The following is a 21,337-nucleotide window of genomic DNA, read 5'->3' on the forward strand; positions in this document are numbered from 1 at the left end:
ATGCTTTGTGGCAGCCAGCTATTGCTTTTTCTCAGTGTTTATAATGTTTATCTGTGTCTTCCAAAACAGCAATCTAATTAAAACAATCTGGATTGATGACCTACAATTCTGTCTCTGGCTATGGCACTCTTCAAAGCCACTGTGGACCATTATGAAATCATAGAGGTGGGTGAAGAAGGAAAGAAACAAACATATTTTCCACCACGATAGAGGATGCAGGTGCAGAGCCCCAGGACTAGGAGATCCCCAGAGCACATGTGTGAGAGGGGAATAGAATCAAGAAAAGCCAGCCCATTCAGGGCCACTCTAGTTACAGTTAGAGGAGAAGTTCAGCACTCTGACTTACCCTCAGTTGTCTGGACTTTGCTTCTGTTGGTGCTCCCTGTCTGGCATGAGAACCATAGACTATGTGCAGCCTGAGAGCCTGATGCAACATCAGGAGCCAGCTATAGCATACAGAGTCTTCTCTGACACTGTTGAGGTCTGAGCCTGTTCCATGACCTAAGTCAATCATCTCCACAGCTCAGTCAAGTTGCAGGGCATTGTCTCTCTGTGTGGTGCAGACCCTGACATGTCCCTTCCTTTGCTTTGTCTCTTCCTACTCCTGCAGTCTTTGTTTACATTAGGTGAAATGAATCATCAGAGATGCTTTGATTACTGGAAGCCCAGCACCTTCATGAAGGCTGACATGATCCTAGGTGCATTTGTCCCCATTTACATCACAATGGAGGGATTCTACAAAAGCCATATGTTTTTTGAGACCAAACCGGATATATTTGATAATTTTCTGTAAGTATTTGTGTGACTGTGCTAAGGGTATTCTGGCTACATGACAGTGCCTCTGTGCACATGTAATTCCTTTGAGTATAATGAACTGTATACACAGAAATGTGAAACTCATTTGCAAACTTTCCTCCTTCATTATGCATCTTACAGACCTTTGCTTTCCTTTTGTTTATTTTTTAGTCAGGTAGAGATCAAAGAGGGAAAACAACTTTTGTGTCTGTCCATTCTGTGAGTCCACAGACAGTCTTATATTGTTTTCACACATTGACTCTAACATGACAAGGAGAGGCTCCACCCTGTTCTCATATTTTTAAGAATCTAAATGACTACTGTAGGAATGTTTCTTTCTTTCTACAGACCTGGATATTTTCTGCTAAATCCCCATGTCCTTAGTACATGGTTTAGCATCTCCTCTCCCTCAGGTTCTTGCATTGGTCTCTTTAAAATATCTCAGAGTTTGGACTCTGTGGTCATGTTTATTACTTATTAATTCCTTATTGATATTTTAATGCAGTGTTCTGAAATCACATCTTTCATGCCTGATAGTCTGTCTTCTGCTTTGTCAGTTCTCCTGGGGTCACTTTCCCCTGTGTTTTTATTGGATGTTTTGTGTTTTTCATTTCCAACATTTCTATGTGTTCTTGCCCCTGGAAGAATCTCAGTTTCCATTTAGGATTTGACTTTCTTGGTACTGAGTCTTTGATATATATATAATTGCTGTTGTCCTTGTCCTTCAGCCTTTGTTTTCCTGTACAGTGTTGCATCTTTTCTCAATGCCCAGTTGGTTTTGCTTGCTTGTTTCTATGTTCTTTTAGGACATCATCTTTTTGACTTTTGAACTACTCATCTGGCACTTGGCCTCTCTCAGTATCTTTGAGTTCATTTGTTGGTTTCTTATGATATTGTGGAGGATTTGTTTGGCCTTGCTTTTTCATATTTCCTACTTTTTTCTATTGTTGGTACCTTTGTTCATTTGAACATTAATTCTAGATTAAGATGGTCCTCTACTGAGAAGAATCTTCTTGAATGTCCAATCCATGCACTGCGCTGTGAGCAGGAAACAGTCTTCCAGGCCTGTAGTCCTGGTAGTTGTGGTATTATGGAGTATGTGAAAAGAAAAATGCCAACATACATGCCTAATTTATTTATCACTTAAAGTTCTCTTAGGAATGCTTTTACAGGATGGAAAGACTGTATACAGTTCAGTATCATGCGACAGCAGGAGGCCGATTGAGTCCCAGGACCACGAGAAAGAGAGAGTCTATCTTCAGGGATAGGCAGTAGGGAGGAGAGCTTGAACTGTTAACTGACAGGAGCTTCTTTCAGGAGCCTGTTTGATCTGTCATAGGTGGATTCAAGTCACGACTTCCTGACGGTTACATTAAGTTTTTAAATTACTCTCAGAGATATAAGTTTTAGATATATTGTCATGAACACTGTTTATAATCAGTGCTTAAATCCTCATTGTATAAAAGAACAAAACCAGTGTTTGTGTACAAGTGGGGTAGACTTGTACTTTATAGACTTAGTAAAAACTTGGGGACCAAAAGGATGGTGCTCAGTTACAAACATGAATACTTTTTCTTCTGGCCAAATTTTATACTCTCTCTCTCTCTCTCTCTCTCTCTCTCTCTCTCTATATATATATATATATATATATATATATATATATATATATATATATATGTGTGTGTGTGTGTGTGTGTGTGTGTATACATATACATATATATGTCATATATATGACATGGATATTTTCAGCAGAGTCAGCCAGCAGCCCTTTTAAGTCTATGTTTAGTAATCTATGAAAGAAAATTAAAAATTTTGGCCTGTGACGATAATAATAGTAGCCAGTGCTTTGCCAAGGCTAGATTAATGGCTTATTAGAACTCCACATACTACTAACATAAAACTCTGAAACTTAGAAATCTTTAAGTCTTATTTTCACATACCTTAAGTCACTTCCTCAGACCTTTCCAACTTGTGTGTACATAATATATCCCTTCCTAAGACCCTCAAACTTATATAAACTTTAATCCTTTTTTTTCTATCCAATCATTTACCAGAAGACATATATGGCTGGTTAATAGGAAGAATGATTGAAAAGCAAGTTCCTTTAATAAATGAATAGTAAAAAGTTTTTTTCTTTTTGCTGAATAATAGCATGATAGCTTCAGTTTGGTTTTCCATTAAACCTAGTTTGTGAGGATATCTTTTTCTGTATGAAGTCTATCAGCAAGATGACCCTGTCTTGAGTCTGCCTTCTTCAGCAGATGACCTATTATTTAAAAATAATCAACACATAATTTTCACATATTTTGTGGACTGATGATGCAGCTGTAGCCTTTTTGGGAGGAGCTGGGTAGGTCTGCTTGCTTCTGCTAAACTTATAAAACAACAACTTGTTAGCACCACCATCAGAAATCAGAGAGAAAAATTTGAGTAGGAAGTATATCAAAACTACCACTGTATCAGTTAAAATGACAAAGACTTACCTGATACCTAAGCATCCATCTGGAATTCTCCATGGTCGTCTCTATGACTCTGTTGGGAGCAGGGCTGTCACTTCTTGGATGTGACACACAAGACACTATTAAGACTTTGGTTGCCACACAGGGGAGCATCTACCTTCAAACACCAGACTCATGAGGTCTGAGAGATGTTTCTGTGAAGGAGGAACTAGGGAAAACTGTCCTACCTTGGCTGGGCAGAGTAGGGCATCTAACTCAATAGTGTCCACATTTTGGCACGGACCTGGAGGTGGGTAAATTGTGTGCCAGGTATGAGCCCATTTGTCCACATTAGCACAACTAAGGAAAGGTCAAGGTGGAGTATGTTTTTCCACCATATTTGTGAATAGTCTTAGAAGCTGATTCTAGAAGCTAGTATTTTGTGTATCAGGGGAAGCTTTTCTTGTTAAATAGTCTACATTCCATATTCAGCAGATCTCTCTGAGCAGTGTGAGGGACATCATTTAATTAATTAACTATACCTGATTTTAAACAAACTTTACTTATTTTCAGTTACTTGCTTCGTGCTTGTCCTTGATAGCATGTACAGAAGGCTATGGCTTGCCCCTCTGTAAATGAATTACATTTATACTCAGCATTACCAAAACCACAGTTTGGAGCACAGTAAAAAGTTTGATCATTTATAAAATAACTGACTGTTGCTTAGATTCTAATGGCTCCCTTGGGGGAGGGGGTGAGAATGCACAGCATCATCGGCACAGAAACCAAGAGTCCATTGAAGGGAAATAACAAACTCTCTTATTCAATAACAGGGAAGCCCTTATTACCCCCATCCCAGTGCCTAGTCTGTGTGGTCATCCCTCATTGGCTGGGCATGATCAGGAACTTAGACAGGGACTGTTGCTAGGTCCTAGGCAGACTCTGCATGATCAGGAACTCTGACAGCAGTCAGAACCTCTGACAGTGACCAGGAACTCTGATAGCTCCTGTTGCTAGGCCCTCAGGCAGACTCCAGGTTGGCTCTTAAGGAAGCACATTATGTGCATACCGTGGCTACTGGTCTGAGCCAATTTCCTCAGCCCTATGGGCCTATCTAACTACAACTGACAATTAACTTCCTTGTCTTAATTATCTTCTACAGTTTATACCAAGTTCATAGTTTGTATAAGATTAGAATTTTACAGTTTTATCCCTGTCAATCTGAGCCTTAAAAATTTGAGTTAAAGATTTAATTGAAGATCCTTTAGCATCAAAGTAAAACCTTAAACCATAAATACAGTCCACATTGTACAATTTAGGTTCTTTGTCAAAAATCATATGTTCATAGGCATGTGGATTAATGTCAGGTCTTCAGTTTGATTCCGTTGGTCCACAGATCATTTTTATGCCAATACAAAGCTGTTTTTATGACTATAGCTATAGTAGAGCTTGAGATCAGGGATGGTGATACCTACAGAGGTTGCTTTACTGTAGAGGTTTGTTTTATCTATCTTAGGTTTTTGTTTTTCTATATGAAGTTGAGTATCGTTCTTTCCAGGTATGGGAAAAATTGTGTTGGGATTTTGATGGAGACTGCATTCAGTCAGTAGACTGCTTTTGGTAAGATTGTCCTTTTAACTGTGTTAATCCTACCTATCAATGAGAGTGTGAGATTTTTCCATTTTCTGATATTTCCTTCAGTTTCTTTCTTCAAAGACTTGAAGTATTTGTAATACAGGTCTTTCACTTGCTTAGTTAGAGTTACCCCAAGGTATTTTATATTATTTGTGACTATGGTAAATGGTGATATTTCTCTGATTTCTTTTTCAGCCCATTTATCATTTGTATGTAGGAGAGCTAAATTTTTATTGAATTAATCTTGTATCCTGCAACACTAATGAAAGTGTTTATCAGCTGCAGAAGTTCCCTGGTAGAATTTTTGGGGTCACTTATGTATACTATCATATTGTCTACAAATAGTGAAAGTTTGACTTCTTCCTTTCCAATTTGTATTCCTTTGATCTCCCTTTTTTTTCTTATTGCTCTGGCTAGAACTTCAAGTGCTATATTGAAAAGATATTGAGAGAGTAGACAGCCTTGTCTTGTTCTCATTTTAGTGAAATTGCTTTGAGCTTCTCTCCATTTAATTTCATGTTGGCTGTTGGCTTGCTGTAAATTGTCTTTATTATGTTTATGTATGTTCCTTGTATTACTGATCTCTCCAAGACCTTTACCATGACGGGGTGTTGGATTTTGTCAAAGGCATTTTCAACATCTAATGAGATAATCATGTGGGTTTTTTTCTTTCAGTTTTTTTATATGGTGTATTACATTGACAGATTTTCATGTGTTGAACCATCTTTGCATCTCTGAGATAAAGCCTACTTGATCATGGTGGATAATTTTTTGATGTGTTCGATTTGCTAATATTTTATTGAGTATTTTTGCATCAATGTTCATGAGGGAGATTGATCTGTAACTCTCTTTCTTTGTTGCATCTTTGTGTGGCTTGGGAATCAGAGTAACTATAGCCTCATAAAAGGAGTTTTATAATATTCTGTATGTTTCTATTGTGTGGAACAATTTGAAGAGTATTGGTATTAAATGTTCTTTGAAAATCTGGTAGAATTCTGCATTGAAGCCATCTGGCCATGTGCTTTTTTTTGGTTGGGAGACTTTTAATGACTGTGTCTATTTCCTGAGGTGTTATTGGTCTATTTAAATTGTTTTTCTCGTCTTGGTTTGACTTTAGTATGTGGTACCTAAATAGAAAATTGTCCATTTCTTTTAAATTTTTTAATTTTGTGGAGTACAGGTGTTTGAAGGATGACCTGAGGATTCTCTGTATTTCCTTGTTGTCTGTTGTTATGTCTCTCTTTTCATTTCTGATTTTATTAATTTAGATGCTCTCTCTCTGCCTTTTGGTTAGCTTGGATAAGGGTTTGTCTATCTTGTTGATTTTCTCAACGAACCAACTCTTTCCTTCATTGATTCTTTGATTTGTTTTCTTTGTTTCCATTTTATTGATTTCAACTCTCAATTTGATTATTTCCTGGCATCTATTCCTCCTGGGTGACTTTGCTTCTTTGCTTCTTTTTGTTCTGGAGTTGTTAAAGTGTGCTGTTATGTCACTAGTGTGAAATTTCCCCAACTTCTTTATGTGGGCATTTAGTGCTATGAATTTTCCTCTTAGCACTGATTTCATAGTGTCCCATAAGTTTGGGTATGTAGTACATTCATTTTCATTGAATTCTAGGAAGTCTTTAATATCTTTCTTTATTTCTTTCTTGACCCAGTGGTGATTCAGTTGGGCATTAGTCACTTTCTATGAGATTGTAGGCTTTATGTTATTTTTGTTGTTAAAATCTAATTTTAAGCCATGGTGGTCCAATTGAATGCATGAGGTTATTCCATTTTTTTTGTATCTGTTGAGATTTGCTCCTTGACTGAGTAAGTGGTTGATTTTAGAGAAAGTTCCATGGTTTGCTGAAAAGAATGTATATTGTTTGTTGTTAGGGTAGAATGTTCTGTAGATATCAATTAAGTCCATTTGAGTCATAACATCTGTTAGGTCCCTTATTTCTCTGTTAAGTTTTGATCTGACAGATCTGTCCAGTGGTGAGAGTGGGGTGTTGAAATCTCCCACTATTAAGGTATGGGGTTTGATGTGTGATTTAAGCTTTATTAATGTTTCTTTTACATATGTGAGTGCCTTTGTATTTGGGGCATAAGTGTTCAGAATTGAGACTTCATATTGGTGGATCTTTCCTGTGATGAATATGTAGTGTCCTTCCTGATTGATTTTAGTCTGAAATCTGTTTTATTAGATGTTAGGATAGCTACACCAGCTTGCTTCTTAAATCCATTTGATTGGAAAGCCTTTTCTCAGTCTTTTACTCTGAGGTAGTGGCTATCTTTGAAATTGAGGTGTGTGCAGCAGAAGGATAGTTCCTGATTTTATATCCATTCTGTTAGCCTATGTCCTTTTATAGGAACATTGAGTCCTTTGATATTAAGGGATGTTAATAACCAGTGATTTTTTTGGTTGTAGTGTGTGTTTATTTCCCTTCTTTTGAGGTTATCTGTTCTTGTGGTTTTGAGGGTACATCTGACTTCCTTAGGTTGGAGTTTTCCTTCTAGTGCTTTCTGTAGGGCTGGGTTTGTGGATAGGTATTATTTAAATCTGGTTTTGTCTTGTAATATCTTGTTCAGTCTGTCTATGGTGATTGAAAGTTTTGCTGGGTATATTAACCTAGGCTGACATTCATAGTCTCTTATTGTCTGCATTACATCTGTCCAGGATCTTTTGGCTTTCAAAGTCTCCACTGAGGAGTCAGGTGTTATTCTGTTTGGTCTGCCTTTTTAAGTCACTTGAATGAGAAAGGGGAAACTTTGCTGCTCTTAATATTTTCTTTATTCTGTATGTTTAGTGGTTTAATTATTATGTGGTTAGAAGACTTTTTTTGGGTTCTAGTCTATTTGGTGTTCTATAAACTTCTTGTATCTTCATAGGTATTTCCTTCTTTATGTTGGGAAAGATCTTTCATGATTTTGTTGAATATATTTTCTGTGCCTTTCAGTTGGTATTCTTCTCCTTCTTCTATCCCTATTATTCATAGGTTTGGCTTTTTCATGGTATCCAAGATTTCCTGGACATTTGGTGTTATGCCTCTTTTGGCTTTACTGTTTTCTTTTACCAATGCATCTCTTTCCTCTGCTGTATCTTCTATAACAAAGATTCTCTCTTCCATCTCTTGTATTCTGTTGGTTATGCTTGCATCTGTGTTTCCTGTTTGTTTAATTAGATTTTCTATATCCAGCATTTCCTCTGTTTGTGTCTTCTTCATTGTTTCTATTTAAATTTTCAGATCTTGAACTGTTTCCTTCACATGTTTATTTGCTTTTTCATGGTTTTCTTGGCTTTCTTTAAGGGATTTATTGATTTCTTCATTTGTCTTTCCCTCAGTTTCTTTTTTCTTTCTTTTTTTTGATTTTTCGAGACAGGGTTTCTCTGTGTAGCTTTGAGCCTTTCCTGGGACTCACTTGGTAGCCCAAGCTGGCCTCCAACTAACAGAGATCTGCCTGCCTCTGCCTCCCAAGTGCTTCCATCAGTTTCTTTAAGGGAAAATTTCATTTCCTCTTTAAAGGCCTCTAGCATCTTTATATAGTTATTTTTAAGGTTACCTTCTGCTTCTTCTACATTGTGATATTTAGATCTTGCTGTTGCAGGCAGGCTAGGTTTTGGTGATGCCAGATTGCTCTTTATGCTGTTGTATGTATTTTTGTACTGACATCTATCTACCCATTTCTTCCTCCAATAGTTGCAAGAGGTTCCTGTGTCCAAGTGAGGTGCTCTTGGTCCACTCTGTGCTTTCTGTATCAATGTTAAAAGGGACCCTTCTGGGTCCAATCTTAGCTCTTGGTCTAATTGAAGCTGGCAGATTCTGTATGTCAGTGACCTGCTCTTGGTCCAGTCTAAGCTAGTTGATTCTGAGACTCAGGGAGCCTCTCTTGGTCTTATTAGGGCTCTTGGACCAGTCCGAGCTGGCAGATTCTGTATCTCAGGAAGCATCTTTTGGTCCAATTGAGCTAGCAGATTGTATATCTCAGGAAGCTACTGGTATCCCAGGGTGATGCTATTGGGGTAGGGCATGGGTCTTGTAGATTGCTGGGTTCTTTGGGGAGTTTTGGTGGGGGAGCCTGACACAGGAATCTTACCTCCTGGCCAGCAACTCTTTGTCCAATGAGAGCTCGCGTTTTTCATGTATCAGGAAGTTACTGGTGTCGCAGGTAGATGGTTATTGTGATAAGGTGTGGGTCCTGTAGAATGCAGGGTCTGATGGAGGGTTTTGGTGGAGGAGTTGCCCACAGGAGTTTTTTCTCCTGGGTGGCAACTTGGACAGAGTAGGGGTTCTCATTGACAGGCTGTGTCCTAGGGCCTGGATCCTTGAGGCAGGTCTCTTTGGGTGGGAGAAGAGTTACTCACTTCTTGGTCTAATGGGAGCTGGTAGATTCTTTATCTCTGGAAGTTACTGGGGTCACACGCAGATGGGTATTGGGTAGGTCATTGGTCTTGTAGATTGCAGGGTCCAGTGGGAGATTTAAGCAGGGGAGTCTACCCACAGCACTTTTTTTGCTGGCCAGCAACTAGGATAGAGTTGGGTTGGGGTTCTTGGAGACTGGCTGTGTCCCAGGGCCTTGGTCCTAGAGGCAGGACTGTTTTGATGGGAGAAGAGTCCCTCACCTCTTGGTCCAATGAGAGCTGGTAGATTCATCAAACATTTGCTGTTAAGTTCTGTTTTCCACAAACAGTAATTGAATTAAAGTCATGTATACAGTGTGCTGTGTCAGATGGATCTTCCAGAACAAGAGTTAAATTAAAGGTACACAGAAGCATGATGTAGATTTTATCTCTCAATCCTTTTTTTAAAATAAATTTTACCCTAACTTTTTGTTACAGATTTTACAGATTTTTCAACCACATTCAATGAATTTACAAACCCTGAGATAGAGAAAGTTTACAGACTTTTCTTAAAAACATAAAGATAAACTTTATACTTTAGTAAAAGTTTTAGGGATGTAAGAGAGGGAAGCAGATTAGCATCCCTGACCTGTATCAGGAATAACTTACTTTTTAGCTGTTTTTAAACACACAGCATCATTTCCTGTGTTATTCTGCTTTCTCTACTTCTCTTGTCACAGGTTGAGGTGGCTCACCTAACACAGGACAGATTTGAATGAAAGCCTTAAACAGAATGCTCAGGTCTGGAGGGAGAGAACTAATACCCAACCCCACAGACACTTTATTTATAGAACACAAAAGCATGAAACAATTTTAATATTATAATATTATCCATACCCAAAATATGTGTGAATGTGTGTAAAACTGTATCTAGTGATGAGAGAAGGGACTGGAGCAAGCAGAGAAGAAAGAAGGCTCTGAGATAACATGAGAGCAGGGAGATAAGACCCAGAGACAAGAGATTTTTGAGAGAAGATGGAGAGAGAGAGAGAGAGAGAGAGAGAGAGAGGGAGAGAGAGAGAGAGAGAGAGAGAGAGAGAGAGCGAATTTAGTTTGGGATCATATGCTTATGATAACAGAAATTGTTACAGTCTGTGGGCATTTGGAAGTCCAGTGTGCCATCTATGGTCACTGAGCTGTCCTGAGGCCAAGTCATGTGCAATAAGACAACTAGGATTAATGGAATCTCCAAGTCTGAGAAGGAAAAGAGATTGGAAAATGCACATGAGGAGTATGCAGAGCAAGCTCCAGGTGTAAGGAGGGAACACACTGGGAGGGAGAGCAAGGATGGGAGAGAGACCAGTAAGTGTCCTGGTGACAAGAATTTCAACCATGATGTCTCCAAGTGACCTAGAGTTTTTTCAGAAGGAAATGTCTGAAATAACAAAGGAGCAGGATCCCTTTTTATGTGACTGACACACAGGCTACTCACACTCTAGACAACACATTCACACATCAACAAGGAGTGGCCTCAAGACTGTGTCTCAAACATTCTCACTTCATCTAAAACTAGAGCAGTTGGGATAACAGGAAACAGAGATCCCAATGTCTTATCAACAAGCATTGATTTAACTCTAGATAAAACAAACAACCCAATTTAAAACACATGGCACTGAAATGAGAGTGCAGAAAACATGGAATACAAATGGCTGAGAAAGATTTTAAAGGTGTTCAATCTCCTTAGCAACCAGTGAAATAAACATTAACATTTCCTTGATATTTTGTCTTACCCAAGAACGCAAATTACAACAAATGCTGGCCCTTATGTGGGTTAAGGGGACCACAGACTGCTGTATTCCCTATGTAAATTAGTGTGGAGGCTTTCTAAAAGTGTGGAAAGAGATCTACAATATCCTCTATGTTTATCAATCCTGGGTATATACATAAAGGCCTACACATCCTACTAAAGAAATTCTTGAACATCCAGGTTCATTGCTGCTATATTCACCATAGCCACGAAGTGAAAGCAGCGTAGATGTCCCTCTACTGATGTATGGATAATGAAACTGTAGTACATGTACACCAACTGATTTTATCCAGCTGAAAACACAAATAGAATTATAAAATTTACTTGTAATGGATGCAGCTGTAATAACCACTCTGAATAGGGCAACCCAGACACAATAAGACAAAGCCAGATGCTTTCTCTCATATGCAGATGCTAATTTTGAATCTTCAGGTGTCTCTACTTACTGGTGTACCCATGTAAATCAGGGAACTAGTAAGGTGCAATAAAAAGGGATTTCACTAGCAGAGGAATGGAGCACATGTGGTATGAACAGGGGAATGGAAATACTGGAGCAGGAAGGGTTAGGCAGTGAGTGCTGGAGTGCAGATCAGCAGAGGGAGTGTGTGAAGGATTAACAGTAAGACCTTGGAGAAAAATACATGAGAATGTACTAATATAGAATCATCCTAAAATACATACATAAGTAATTTAAATGTCATTATTCTATAGCTGCAGAATAGTGCTTCTCCCAGATACTGAGGGCCATCAAACAAAAAATCCCAGCACTAGGTATGTTTCAAGTTGTTTGTTAATGCTGTCAATACACACCCAACCATTACAAGCTATTTATCTTGTTCGTGGTTACCCTCCAGAATTTGCTGGTGTTTGCATACTTGAGTTATAGGACTTGGAAAAATCAAGCTGGTGCTGACATGGAAACTTTATTCCTACATGCTAGCATCCACAGAGCTGAAAACTTTTATGCACATTAATAAAAAGAAAACATAATCAACTGTCTAACACACCAGTGACACCCGAAACCTACAACTATGACTGGCAGGGAAAGATATGCACACTGATGGCATATCTTTATAGTGGTATGAATATTACAAGGGTAACTCATAATATTCTTATCATATTTAAGTCTAGTTCCATTAGACAGATCTCATGCCTCACTCCCTTAACTGACCTAAGAAACTCTGGCTAGTCATGCCATTAATCCAAAAAGAGAACTACTATAATTATTATGCTAAATAGACAAATATTGTACTTGCCTCCTCAGTTCTTACCTTTATATGGGCAGTTCAATGACTACTTCTTTCATACCTTTTCAGAGAAGCTTCATTTTCAAATAGCTGTTGGTTACTACATAGACCTATAAGTGGTCACCAACCAGATAATAAGACACTGTGCTCAGCTCTACATGGGACATGTTTCATGCTGTGTTTCCCCAAATCTCAGAGACCACATCAGATTATGGGTAGACATTACTAAGAGTCAAAAGTAGTGCATGATTTGGGGTGAAATTATCCCTTACATCACATGGTCATGGCACACACGAACCTACTGCACAGGACCTGCAGGAAAGACACCAAACACATTAATGGGATAGAGGATCATGAATACCTTTCTGCCTGAGGATCCTTTGGCATTTGGTAGCTTCTGGGAATGAGAAATACAGTTTTCTTTAGGGTGTAAACACTGAGAGGATTTCCATACCGCAGCAGAAGGCCTTACTGCAATGTATATGCTGGTAATGCAGAGTGGACTCTATGGGGAATTACAGAGAATAAACTTGAATTTGGGTGGAGAAAGTGTCAGGAAGAATAAGGGAGGAATATGTGGTAATGGGGGTGGTGCAGATTTGATGAACACATATGCTATGCATATAAGGTATTCTCAAGTAATTTAAGCATATATACTCTGCTAAATGGAGTAGAGAAAATTTTAATCAAGTATAAAATAAATAAAAGAAGATGAGGACTAGCAGAAAGGAATCCCCTGTCCTTAGTAATTGCAGACTGCCGGCCAAATATATAGAGGGAGGTCAGCTGACAGTGTGGACTCTTGTCTTTTCTTTGGCTTATGTTGTTCTTGAGTCTTTATTAGATAAGAGTATGATGTCCACCAGCCTGTGCTCATAGGCACCATTTTCCCACCTGGTATATTGGAGCTATGTAGCCACTTGGAGCTGTGAATTCTGGGGACTGGCTCTATTCTCTCACTCTTTGGGGCCAACCCCAACCATACTGCTCTGGTTACTGTTTAGCTGGAGGATGTCTCCTTGGTGACTTGATACTGGGAAGCCACCATATCATGAGAACATTACAGGCGCTGACACTTGAAAACCTGTTCAGTATTAATCACCAGACCAGAGGGTAGCTGTGTGACTCTCAGACTGACAACAGGATGTCACAGTCTTGTCTTTCACTGCAATGACCAACAGGTTTGCAATTCTGTATTTTTTACTGACCTCATGGTCTCAGAGGTTTCATTCAAACCCCAGGATAACTCTGGGGTGAGAAGCCTGTTTTGTGGTTGCCCTGGACTGGGCTCTCTTTCTTATGTCCTTCCTGGAATAGCTTGCCTGCTGCCTAATCCCTTTGGTCCATAATTTTCCTACACTCCTGCTCTCTAAAATACACATTCTATACTTTCTATCACTCAGGACATGAGGCAGACTAAATACAGTATTCATAAAAATATCTCAGACAATATATTTTGAACTTTCTGCTCCCCAACACCTCAATATTTAAGATGCAATTCTATCATTCCCTCTTTCATTTTCTACCTCCAACTCTATCCTGGCCTCCCAGACCTACTCCCTCTCAAATTAATTTTGTTTTATGATTTTTATGAAGAAGGGTGCACACGAATATAAACAAATGAGTACACAGATTTAACCAGCTGGAACAATTGTTTCGTGTTGAATATTGCTTTTGTGTCATAGGAAAAACCTCAGCCCTCAGATCAAACAGAAGAGACAATTCATTCTAGAACCAAATTTCAGTGACAATGGCTGATGACCACAGATTTGGCGGACCCCAGATTCCATGTTCCAAGGTGGGGGCAGTTTCATGAAGTTTTGTGGTCAAATATAAGAAATTTGTAAATCAAAAGATTAGTGAAAACAACAGAGAGGAAGTCACAGGCAAGATGTAAAAACTTATCCCATAGGCCCAAGATGCTATGCAATGTCATTTTTAGCTTTTAGGTTGTTGGAAGTCAGTTGTCTCATAAGTTAGTAGATTTCAGACGTATTTAATTAACTAGTTATAGGAGGTTAGCTCACCTGAAGACATGTCCAAGAAATGGCTGTTCAGGGTGCTACAGTTAGCCTGGAATAAGTTAATGAGTCTCTAGACCTACAACACTTCAACCTTCCATATCACAGAAGTTCTACTCAGTGAGTTTGCAGACTCGGCTCTTTCCAGGGATTCTCATGTATGTATTTATAAACATGCATACAATTATACACATGTATGCATTTAAACACATCTATGAATTTGTACACATGTATGTATTTATACACAAGTATGCAATTATATTCACATGTATGCATTTATATACCTGTATGCATTTATACACATGCTTATACTTCTATACATGTATATTTATACACATGTATACATTTGTAAACATTTATTGTATTGTACACATGTATGCAATTATAGAAATTCATAATTCATACACAATTCATTTATACACATACATGCATTTATACACATGCATTCTTTTATAAGCATGCATAGACTATAGCATGTTATACATGCATATATTTATACATATGTATGCATTTATAAACCTGCATGCATTTATACTCACGCATACATTTATATACACATATGCATTTTTATACATGAATACATTTATATGCATCTATTCATTTTTACAATATATGCATTTATATACATGCATACATTAATATACATGTATTCATTTATACACATGCTTGTGTACACATGCATACATTTGTACACATAGATGCACTTATGCACATGTATTCATTTATATACATGCATACATTGATACACATGTATACATTTATAGACATGTATACACTTTTACCGCTGAATATTTGGTATTAGATAATCCCTGGGGGAAAATAATTTCTCCCTCTCTCCATAGCTTCCAATTACCAGGTTTTGAACAACAGATTCTCTCTTAACATAGCATCTAGCCATTGATCTCAAATTAACACAGTGTAAACAAACTGCATTTCTTCCTGCAGCCCTCAGGCCTCTAGGTAGATTCTGCTTCAACAGAACCCAGGGGACTTGGGCATCATGAATTCTCTGACTTGTCTGCAGTGGGACTAGGCAGGCTCTTGTCAAGCAAAGTTTTGAAAGCAGCTCCTAGGGACCACTCCCCAACCACCAAATGACATGTGTGAGACAGTTCAGCCCAACTTCCTGCTTCCAAAGTTTCCTTTCCTTTCATTGTGAGCACTATTCACTGCCTTCATGGATTTGGGAGCTTTTCCTTTTTTTCATATTCTATTTTCATGAACATTGATTCTTTCACTGGCTTACACAGGAGACGCTATCACTCATTTATTCTGCAACCTTAGAGAAACTCTCTTTTCTTTCTTTATTAGTTTTTCGATTTTTAATTCTTTTATTTTATGTCTATGAGTGTTTTCCCTACATGTCTATCTGTGTACCATATGTGTTCCTTCTGACTGAAGAGGGCAGAGGAGAACACATAACTTCTTAAAACTGGTATAGATTATTGTAACCCGAAGAGTAGCTTCTTTGACCTGTTAGAGCACTCCCCAAGAACAGCAAGTAGTCTTAACCTCTCAGACACTTCTCAAGCCCCAGAAGCACTTCCAAAAAGGTTTATTTATTTTTATGTCACGTGTTTGAGTGCTTTCCTTATTATATATGTTTGTATGCCACATGTGTGCCTGGGGCCCAAATATGCTAGAAGAGGAGCTCCTGGCTGAATCTACAGATGGTTCTGAGTCACCATGTAGGTTCTGGGATTGTTGCAAGGTTTTCTACAACAGGAGGCAGAATGCCTACTGCGTAGCTCTCTGTCTATCTCCATAAGAAACACTTTAACACTAGGCATGCATGCAAAAAAAATATTACACTTTTCAAGAATGAGTATGAAATCAAATCATTACAAAATAAAAGGATATGAAACTCTTATTCACAATCCTAGAGAGAACAGTAGTGTCTTCCCTCACCCAGTGCTTCCATGAATAGAAACATCATAAGCACCATTTACTGATCAGCCACAGGACACAGACAAGAGACACTAAATCCACACTATGCTTTTCAAGAAACCAAGTACTGAGACTTTGAGTCATTCCATGATGTTTCTGAGCTGTCAGAGGCTCATTCACACAAGCTTTATGTGTCAGGAAAGAAGTCAGAACTTAATGACGTCTAATTTCTTGAATTTGCTAACAAGTTTCTAAAAACAATGGCCTGACTGTACCCATCATTCTGCCCCTCCTGTTTAGATGGAGATGGAAAAACTCTCAATATTTGCTGGCCTTCTACTTTGCCATTGAGGAGATCAATAAGGATGTCCGCCTGCTTCCCAATGTGACCTTGGGTTTACACCTCTACAATGCCTTTAACTCCCACCGGAGAATCTTGGAGGGCCCTCTGATATGGCTGTCTGGAAGGAGTGAGTTTATCCCTAACTACAAAAGCAAAACTCAACACAAAGCTCTTGGAATCATTGCGGGAACGAGGTCTGAATTTTCTGCTGCAATTGGAACACTTTTAGAGCTCTACAAAGTTCCACAAGTAAGTTGGCAAAGTTTTGCTGTCCATAATCACATAAAACATCTGACCAAAAGAAAATGGAGAAGTTGTCTATATTTCCTGCTGGTGATTTCAAATGTAAGTGAAAGAATTACATGGCTCCTGCTATGATCAACAGTGGAGTGTGGTGAAAAACATGAGCAGTAAATACTGTGGATTTCTATGAAGATCATTTAGTAATATTCATGATTCTATCTCCAGTCATTGGCAAGATGTACTGTGGCAGTTCATAGCTGAGTGCTGTTCATAAGTCAAACATACAAAACAGATAACTAACTGCCCAAGCTGGGGTATAAACATCTTAGAGTTAATTCTGTGTTCAATGAGTGACCGATAGAGGAATAGTAATTCAGGACATGTAAACAAATCTGGGACAATCCTTGGGCCATCACAAATGAAAATGTTCCAAGGGGTTTATTTTCTCATTCTGGAAAGTATATCTCTGAATAGCACTCACTGAGAACATCTACTTAGATATATCCTGACAATTGGCTCTTGCCAGGCACTACTGAAGCAAAGCAACCATCAGTAGGTATCACTGCAAATAGAGAAAATATTCGGTGAGTGACTTACTCATGGATAATCAAGATTAGAAAATCAGACAGTGTAAAACTGATCATTATCACTCAGTGATACATACATTTATTGTATCCTAAAGTAAGAAAAAAATACATACACAGGAATTTCCATCTACCTCAGAGATTTGCATTTTAAATTAGTTTCTTGGTAATGACTTTTGTCAAACTTATCATTTGGGAAGTATGATGGAACAATGCTTGGTGAAATTCCCCCAGATATTCATGATTTGCTCTTTTCTAACACAGGAGTGAATCTGTGAAAAAAAATGTGTTATTTACATTCTTGAAGGCAGAGGATCTAGGGAAGGTGATGTCCTGTGGTCAGAGTAAAGCACTTGGTAATGCTTCTGGAGTCTATCTCTACATCCCATACTCTGTTCCATTGTTATTGGAACAAGAGAAATCCATGGTGCCTTTAAAATCTAACATGAACAGAATATTGTTCACTCAATTGCTTCAGAGTTCTTAGTAACTTTGTAGCCCATAGTACTTGACAAAGACCATATTCCATCACACAATGAGAGAGAGAAGCTAATATCACAGAAGACAGTCTCCTTACCAACATTCAGTTTCCTGATCCCCTTACTCGAATAATGAACTCACTTTCTGTCTAAGGGTGAGGAATCCAAATACCTAGAAACTCAGAATCCCCTTTTTTTTTGTTTGCTTCTGCAGGTCACATATGGAACTTTTGATTCTATGCTAAGTGACAGAGATACATTCCCATCCCTTTACCAGATGTCTCCTAAAGACACAGCTCTAACCAAAGGGGTGACCTCTCTACTGCTGCACTTTGGCTGGAAGTGGGTGGGGCTCATCGTGTCTGATGATCTGAAAGGAAAGGAGTTCCTCTCTGACCTGAAAGCAGAGATGTTATCAGAAGATATCTGTGTGGCTTTTACAGAAAAACTCCAGGCTAATTGGAAGTTTCAGTTAACATCTGATGTTGGTTTGGTGAATTTGATCCAACATACACAAGCAAATGTGCATGTATTCTATGGTGATATAGATGACTTAGTATTTTTCTGCATGGAAAATAAAATCATGAAAGCCAAAAGAAAGGTGTGGATCATGGCAAAGTCCCACTTAGTTTACTTAGAGTCTGTATTCTATGAAAACAATTATTTGAAGGACTTTTTTGAAGGAAGCTTCTCATTTTCAAAGAAGAGAGATATCCCTGGTTTCAAGCCCTTTCTAGAGGCACTTACACCCTCCCGGTACCCAGGAGATCTTTACTTCCATAAATTCTGGATTGACTATTTTTATTGCTCACCTCCTCCTCTGCTATGTGGAAATAATAAACCCTGCCCACAGAATACATCCCTAAAGACAAAACAAGAAATAAATGTGATGATCACTTCTGAGCCTAGCTTTTCCATATGGAATGCAGTATATGCAGTGGCCCACACCCTTCATAAAATGCTTTTGAGGACAACAGGAATAGGATTTCATGAAGACACAAACCACGACAGGCTTCTACCCTGGCAGGTAAGCCTATCTCAAAAGCAAGGGAAGCGCTGGGAACTTATTAGTAGTTGAGTCATTGAAGTCAAATGTACAACACATTTTCATCTTATAATAAAAATAAAAGTCAAAATGGAAAGAGTTCTTTCACAGTGGGTATGTATGTGTCTGTAATTACGTTGCATGTTTTGGGCTACTGTAGCTTTGATTTCAAGACATGAAATTTGTGCATATTTTAAAAAATGTATTCCTTTTATGTAATGAAATTCTGTTAAAATATCCAAAATCAATTATTGTCAAAGTTAGCAAGTTCAATAATAAAAATTTATACAATTTCATGGAATATACCTGATACCATCAGATAGAGACATACTCACCATATCTAACAGCAGCTATTTCACATAAAATATAATATATATTTAACTACCCAAGACCATAGGGAGAAACTTTTATGGAAAATAAAAATAGGCTGCCATAACCTCAAAAGTAACTGAGAAAGAAATTGCTTTTTACAGACTATTTACTCTTAAATAAGATAAAATTAAGGAGAAACCAAAGACTATGCATCCATTATTAAATATTTTAATACAGATTGTGCTCGTGAGCCTAGGCCATATCACCTTTTTATAGTTACAAGTGGGTATGTTTGGGCTTAAACCATCCTGATATAAACTTAGGACTCAATTATACCTATGAGCCTTGATGTTCCCCTTAAAATAGGTGATCAAGAAATTTGTTGAACAAACTTCTTACTTTTATTTCATTTTAATTCAGTCTAAAGTAGATAAATAGAAAATGAACTCTGAATGTTTAGTGTACTATGTAGCTTTTAGTATTATGGATAATAATAATATTTGACATAGACATGGACACAGTTTGTGAACATGGCTTCCAGAGATGTGATATTAGGTAAGTTAGTGTGTCTCTTGTACAGATAACTGAATATCTAAACAAAAAAAACCGGTTCTTTATGAAATGAGTTGTTAAATAGTTAACACAATAGTGAATCTCAGAATGTAAAAAATTAACCCATTGTATTAATTTAAATATGTAATGAAATCAAGCTGGAGGGATGGCTCAGCAGTTAGGGGCACTTGATGCTCAGTCAGAGGACCTGTGTTTGGTTGTTAGCATGGCAGCTCACAGTTGTCTGTAACTCCAGGTCTTAGGAATGTGTCACTCTCTTCTGCTCTCTGCAGATATCAGGAATATAGTTTGTGAATATACATACATACACATAGGCAATATGCAGAATTAAAAATAATACAAATCTAGAGACCAGAGAGGGCTGTGAAGTCAGATGTAACTACTGCTCTTGACAAGATGCAGGTTCAGTTCCTAGTATCTACATAGCAGCTTACAAATGTCTCCAAGTCCACTTCCACTCAATCCAGCACCCTCTTCTGGTCTTCACGGGCACCAGGAACATGTGTAGTGCACATACATATGTCCAGGAAGGAAATTCATACACAAAATAAATTAATATAAAAATATTAGAAATCATTTTTAAAATTTAGCTTAATCACAGAACATTTAAATTTTAATTTTGACTCCAATATTGTTCTTATCAAAGTTGAAAGACAAAAGTTGTGACCCAAACTGAATTAAGGATTGGAGGCAGGCAGTGGGTCTATTTCCAATTTCCTGTAATACAAATGGCATACAAAATTTCTGCATATTAATATATATTGTCAAGAATATGGATTTTTGAATAAACCGCTGCTAATATTATCAAGTCCAGATACTCTCTCTATCTACATGTATACATATCTACCTACCTAACCATACACACATAGGTTCATGGTGAGCCATAAAGAAGGTAAATATCTTAACACCTATAAACCAATAGACTAGTGTTGCTTCCATTTTGTTCCAGATTCACTCAGAAATCATCTGTATTTTCTAATTAGAGACATTTTTTTCTTGCTCGGGAGAGACACAGGGCCTTGTTCCCACTAAAACATGGTCCACACTGCACTATGTTCCACCCCTTAGACAACATTTTTCTTTGTGTTCAGCTACTTCTACATTAATTTCATAGGGAGAAAAGTTCATCTCACTGGAACAAGTGGGGGAGACAATTGCTCACATGAAGCCTCTTCAAAAAGAAAGCCAGAGTAGGGAGAGAGAAAGAGGATTCCTCTTAGGGACCACAAGTGAGAGTTTTGCATGCACTACTCATATCCAATTGATGTCTCTCTCCAGCTTCATCCTTTTCTGAGAAAAATTCAATTTACAAATGCTGCTGGAGACCAGATATGCTTTGATGAGAACAAGAATCATGTGGAAAAGTATGATGTACAAAATTTTATGGGACATACAAATAATTATTCATTTCTAGTTAAAGTAGGAGAGTTTGTCTCCAGGAGTCCACAAGATCAAGGCTTTTTCATCAATGAAGTTATGATCAAATGGCCAAGCAACTTCAATCAGGTCTGGCTGAATTTCAATATTTAATATGTAGACAAATATCTGCAAAGATTTATGAGAACTGATTGTGATGTCTCTTTGAAATTTTAAATTATTTT

General features: G+C 37.9%; 1 protein-coding gene across 1 annotated transcript in view; it reads left to right on the forward strand.

Moving 5' to 3' along the window:
* Positions 1–571: 571 nt before the first annotated feature.
* The window catches only part of LOC143270447 (vomeronasal type-2 receptor 116-like), a 47,284-nt gene continuing 26,518 nt past the window's right edge, over positions 572–21,337 (forward strand). The window contains exons 1-4 of the mRNA XM_076560378.1: positions 572–789; positions 16,458–16,749; positions 18,021–18,833; positions 21,015–21,242. Of these exons, the coding sequence (XP_076416493.1) occupies positions 572–789; positions 16,458–16,749; positions 18,021–18,833; positions 21,015–21,242 (1,551 nt within the window). The remainder of the gene's footprint in view (positions 790–16,457; positions 16,750–18,020; positions 18,834–21,014; positions 21,243–21,337) is intronic.

The sequence above is a fragment of the Peromyscus maniculatus genome, chromosome 23 (genome assembly GCF_049852395.1).
Source record: "Peromyscus maniculatus bairdii isolate BWxNUB_F1_BW_parent chromosome 23, HU_Pman_BW_mat_3.1, whole genome shotgun sequence".
Classification (NCBI taxonomy): Eukaryota; Metazoa; Chordata; class Mammalia; order Rodentia; family Cricetidae; genus Peromyscus; species Peromyscus maniculatus.